This window comes from Mobula hypostoma, chromosome 4, assembly GCF_963921235.1.
Source record: "Mobula hypostoma chromosome 4, sMobHyp1.1, whole genome shotgun sequence".
NCBI classification, from domain to species: Eukaryota; Metazoa; Chordata; class Chondrichthyes; order Myliobatiformes; family Myliobatidae; genus Mobula; species Mobula hypostoma.
Window position 1 is genome coordinate 73,363,378 of NC_086100.1, and position 6,000 is coordinate 73,369,377.

Genomic DNA, 6,000 nt, shown 5'->3' on the forward strand with positions numbered 1-6,000 from the left:
GATGTGCTGAGACTGGAGAGGGTTCAAAAGAAGCAGAACAGAATCGATGGGCCAAATGGCCTAATTTTGCTCCTACATATCTTATGAAGTACCCTACCTCACATTTAAAGAAATTACTCACAGGGCGTTGGCTGCAGTAGAATCATTCATCCTCAATTATGAATAATTGACTAAGAAAAGAAAAAAGGGGAGGGGGTAGAGGGGTAGAGGGCACGTTGCAACAAAATGAGGAGGGTTCTGAGCCACAGAAAACTGTAGTCAAGTGACTGCCAAGAAAACACATGGTAGGTCAATATATAGTCCTTAAGGATCAATAAAGTCCAGGTTTATTGTTACCAGGGGACAGCAATCAAAACCGAATATCCCAGCCAAAGACATTGGAATATAATGAAACAGACAAGAAGTCAATTTTGCACTTAGAAGTACAGATTATAAAAACTAGGACTGTTATCCTCTGAACTGTGAAGATTGAGAGGTGATTCAAGAGAAATGTTCCAAATAAAGAAGGGTCTAAACCAATTGAATACCAAAGGTGGCATGAGGAAAAATTTTTACGTGCAAAGAATAAATATGACTTGAGTGTCTCACTGAATTCCAAAAATTAAGTTCAAAAATTAAATTCTTGAAGAAAAATTGCAGGGATATGAAACAAAATGCATTGTTCTTATAAAAAGCTGAACAAGCTTGCTGGAGTGATCGTTCTTACTTATAAAAAACAGTTTTGTGAGACCTAGGAGGGTAGAAGTAAGTATATATATTAGCAACAAACAAGCAGTATGAGATTAGATTGACAACAATATATGGACAATTCCAGGGAAATATTAGGGTTGCCAAAGGAGTAACATGGCAAATTAATGTAGGAATCAATTGGTGGAAGGAGATTTCAACATCGCTGAGGCCCTAAATTAACATTTTGCTCTATACCCAGGAAGAGGGGTTTGCCATTGATATGAGGTTACTGGAATACTAACATGAGATAAAATAGGTAAACATAAGGCACTAGAAATCGGGCAGTTTAAAAGCAGGATGGATTGCTGAAGAAAATAAGGGCAAAAATGGCAGGTGTGCTGATTACTCTCCTCTGGTCCTTCACTGCAGAGATGAAAACAGAGAACTAAAGAATTGTAGGTATTACACCATTGTTCAGAAAAATACAGCAGAGAAGGTCATATGTGGTTACTACAGGTCAGTTAATTTAACATGAGTGGAGGGGGAGTACATAAATCAAAACCTACAACAAAATTAACTGAATTACTCTTCATAAAGTAACCAGAAAGTTTAATGAAACTAAAGGCTTTTTCCATGTTGTGTAATATTGTAGTTCTTTTTCCACTATTTATGATATTCAAATAAAATAATTATTTTCCTTTATATTGTGATTAAACACAATATTTAAATTTCAGTCATTGTTAACAAAACTATTTTTATCTGCTTTCCTGGGATGATAAGAGAATAGCGAACTACTATCAAAAGAGGAATGTTATCTATTTGCTGAACATTTTAATGTTTTAAGTTATTTACTCATTATATCAACTTTGGGGTACCTATTCCAATTCAAAAATATTCTTTACAGGATCAGTCTAACAGTAGTATATTTAGGTGATTACTGCACTATTTGAAAACTTTCTTTGATATTTGGTTCAGTTTCTAATTGAATATGAAAGTAAAGTTTATATGATATTGTTCTTCCATTTGAGGGGAGTGAATATGATTTTTCTTTGCTTAGGTTTACCTTATCTCCAGTGGGGGCTTGAAGCCTGGGGTCAATAGGTATCTTTAATTTCAAATACTTAATTTCCTTGAATTAAGTATAATCACATAAATATCAGTACAGTATTTGTGTTTATGGAAAACGTAGCGGATTCACTTTCAATGTAACAAAACTCAGTTTCCAAGTAGAGACTGATTAGCATGGAAGAAGTTGAGAAACGCGTAGAAGGAGTAACTCAATACCTAATGGTGGTAAGAAGGATCCAAATAGTTGCATTATGAGAAGTAAGCAAGATCAGCAAATTCAACCCTTGAATAGACCTGGCTACAGGCACAAAAGTTGGATTACATAGGCTTGAAGAAGAGATGACTTTCAGTATTGGGCTGATTTCAATTGGGAATAAAATAAAGACTAAAAAAAGTGATAAATCAAGATAACGCTAGAATCATTCTTGTGAATGTAAAATGTGTACTTACGAGAATTAAAGGATTGAATTATGTGCTCATTATAAATCTAGCTGGCTTCACAAGTATAATTGCTTATTCTGTAGTTTCTGTCAATAATCAAATTTCTGAATGTTTACTTTGATTTTCTGCTCATTTATTTCAACCAATCCAGTTCTACAAATGCTTTAAATCACTTCTGACCTGCCAGAGTTTGCCTCTTGATTTAAACTCCAGAAGTCTCTCTAAGACTATAAAAAAATCACCGCACCAATCGGAAGAACTACAACAATGCAAGCTTCATAAAGACCTCCATAATTCTACGAACAACTGAAAATGAAGATCACTGTGACAGCAATTAAAACAGTACAAGTAAATAACCTACCCAGTGAAGTTTCACACCCTCAGCTATGTGCTGTAGTGAATACCACACGACAGCATATAGTTATTTCTGCTGGAAAGTCCAAAACACTTCATCACTACTTTGTAAGGAACTTCTCAAGTTCTCGTGGAAACTGCAAAATGTGTTAGCTTAAGAATCAGCAATTAATTTGTATCAGCAATTAAAATGAAAAAGATTGCTGGAAACACTCAGCCGGTCAAGTAGCGTCTATGGATGAGGAAAAAAAAGTTAATCTTTCAGGTTGACCATAAATTGTAAAAGAAGTATTAACATTCTGTAAACTAAATGGCTTATAATGAAAGAAAAGTAAACAAATGGATTTATTATGTTGTTAGAATATATATATATATATATATATGTGTGTGTGTGTGTGATAAAAACCTATCATCAAAAAAAATCATTATATTTCATTCTTAAGGCTGGTTTGTTGACTTTTTGCAGGTGTTTCTGAATGATAATGCTGAGAATACTTTTGTTGTATAATGAAAACCAGTGAACATATTTTGTTTTCCAAAAGCTTGCTAAATGTTACGTTTGATCTTTTATTAGTGTTACCATCAAAAGAGCTAATCTTGGAACAATTATCCTTGAATCAAAGGCTCAATTACAACCAGTGAAAGAAGCCAACAAACAAATTTGATAGAGTGTAAAGCAATGATTTTCATTTGGCTTTAGCACTTGTAGCTGGAATACTTGGCATTTCAAGCTGATGTGTAGAGAATGGATTAATTTTCAGCAGAATCCATAGAAATGCATTGAAATTCAGAGCACATTGTAATTTATTTCAGTATGACTTCTGTTTAATATAGTAGTTGTTCACTTACTGCAGTATTTTAACATGTAATGGGATATTTTGCCTTGTCAATTAAACTAAAGCTATGTTAAATACATTGTATTAAAATATAATTTGATGCATACATTTGGCTCAATGTCAGATTCCTTGATTCAGCTAATGCATGCAATTGGGCAACTCAATTAAATGCACTGAAAATAAAAACTCTAATTCACATTCTGAATGAGACAAAGTGATCAATGCTGGGGTTACAGTCACATAACTACAATATTAGAATAGGGTAATATTCCATTTCATCCATTTAATTAAATCTGTAGAGTTGCTACTGAAGTAAACTTCAGCAACAACATTTCTTGAATACAACTGTTACCTTAAAAAAAACTCCAGGATATTACAGGTGATCAACTGATGCAAATATTAAAGCAAATTTTCATTGCAAATAAATTCAAGTAATTACTTGTGGCAGATTTAAAGATATTAATTCAGCAAAGCATAGTTGGTATTCAGGGAAAAACCGCTCTCCATGGCTTGTTTGATCTTCAGCTATAACATATAATCAAGCTAAATACGATCTTTTCAGTTTAGTATAAATTGTCAAGATGGATTTTGAAAACTGAACTTAAACCTAGTTGGGTGTATTTGCCTCTTACATTACTCCAATGGGACCCACTATTGACAAATTTCACTGAACTCAAAGCGTGTTGTTGTTGGATTATAAATCAAATCAGCAAAAACAAGCAATAATTTTGTTCCACAAACTTTTCCCCATTTTCAAATGTAGTGAAAAAAATGTTGGCTCTGTAATCTAGAGTTTGTTTTTCTCAAGAATAACGTTTCATGATGAAGTAAATGCAACATGTTATAATCTATAGACTGGCCTCCGAAACTGTCTTTGGAGGTCTAACATGACACCTGACCTGTGCATCCACAATCATAGGATGAATCACACTGGACTTCATGATAGATTGTCATTCTCTATCATCACTGGATGTAAATCTTGGAATTTCTTACCCAAAAGCTTCATGTACCTTCACCAAAATGACTCCAGTAGTTAAAAGATTGTCTACCGCTACCTTTTCCAGGGCATTTTGGGATGGACTATAAATTTCTGGCCTCCCCAACAAAAAAGATATCATATTCATGATATTTGGATCCGTAAAGAAATTTCACCAGATGTATATGAAGCAGGCAGATTCTGCTATCATTGTATAACACTGATTTGGACCAGTGATCTAGCCAAAGCTGCCTCTTAACCTCATGAACAGGCATTCAGGATAAAAAAGACCCCTACCCTCCCTTCATCCTCCAATTCACTCCTCTTCTTCCATTAGTGCTTTTAAGACGATCATCCACTCTTTAGTACCTTGTGAGCTTATTCAGGTGTTATTCAAATGTTTCAAGTGTTTAATGTTTTGTGAAATATATTAAATTACAGGAATCCATAAGATGCAGTGAGGAAAGTGGTGAACGAATAGACACAAAGCCTTCAGGACAGACAAGTTGTCCCATAAACTGAGTATGTTATTAGCATTCCCTTTGGAATACAACGTAACTGGGAGAGTAAACCCAATAACACGACACAATCAGCATGCCTTCAATCTATAGCTGTCTGCTATGGCAGCTGTATTTAGTCACTAAAAAAAAATCTTTTCACCCTATATGTTCTCAGATTTCTTCTCTGCAGTGTGACTTTGCCTGACCCTATGTGCCATGTGTTTGGTGGAAGTCCGATGAATTTCAGAGAGGGAGCTGAAAAGGCCTTAGAGGATGATCTCAACTATTCTGAGACCCGGAAGTGCTGGCTGTCACCAACTAATTGGACTCTTAGAAACTCACATTCATTCCACAATCACACTTTATTTACTTGTGCACAAGGAGAACAGCATAGCCCCAGCCACCACACTGTTCCATAGTTTGTACAAAGAAACTGCGTTTTTGTACAGAAATTGACGCGTTGTGTACAGTTATTGACCAATGAGTAACCTTGTGTTTGTTCAAATCTCTTATTTGTACAATCAATCGCAATTCATACTGCAGCAATACAGGGGTCAATAGTCAATATAAACTACAAGTGAACAACTGACCACTTTGACATTACTAATTTCCCTTAGTTGGTATGTGACTTGCATCCTTTATTTACAAACTTATCGTGCCTTAGTCTGCCAAATGGCTCCCTGCTGTGCAAGGGAAGCTATGCTCTTCAAAGGCCTCTCTTACCTTAGTTAACTGCACACTCTCTGTAAACTATCCTTGCCTGGACATTAATTTAACCCTTGCTTGTTGCCAGTTACACACCAGAAGGGACCAGCAGCCTATGCTGATTGACAAGTGAACAAAAATGAATAGGCAAGTTCACTACTGTAGTTGTAAATTTGGGAGGTTAGAGTCTATCCTCATGAAAGAGCACAGCAGCCTGTGCACCATGAACACACACAAAATTCTGGTGGGACGCAGCAGGCCAGGCAGCATCTATAGGAAGAAGATGTGCATGTGAAGAAATCAAGCACCAGTTGTACAGGGAGGTATCAAGACCCAGGTCTTGGAGTTTTGAGTTTCCAGGGGATGATTGTGTTGAATGCTGAGCTGTAGTCAATAAAGAGCATCCTGATGTTTGCATCTTCCTTTTTTTCTGCACTATATTTATCTATAA

The 6,000-nt window shown here is 35.5% G+C and overlaps 1 protein-coding gene across 1 annotated transcript in view; it reads left to right on the top strand.

Annotated features, from left to right (window-relative positions):
• The window catches only part of LOC134345953 (opsin-3-like), a 79,227-nt gene extending 75,833 nt beyond the window's left edge, over positions 1-3,394 (top strand). Inside the window, exon 4 of the mRNA XM_063047300.1 lies at positions 2,330-3,394. Within this exon, the coding sequence (XP_062903370.1) occupies positions 2,330-2,488 (159 nt within the window). The 3' untranslated portion in view covers positions 2,489-3,394. The remainder of the gene's footprint in view (positions 1-2,329) is intronic.
• Positions 3,395-6,000: the final 2,606 nt, after the last annotated feature.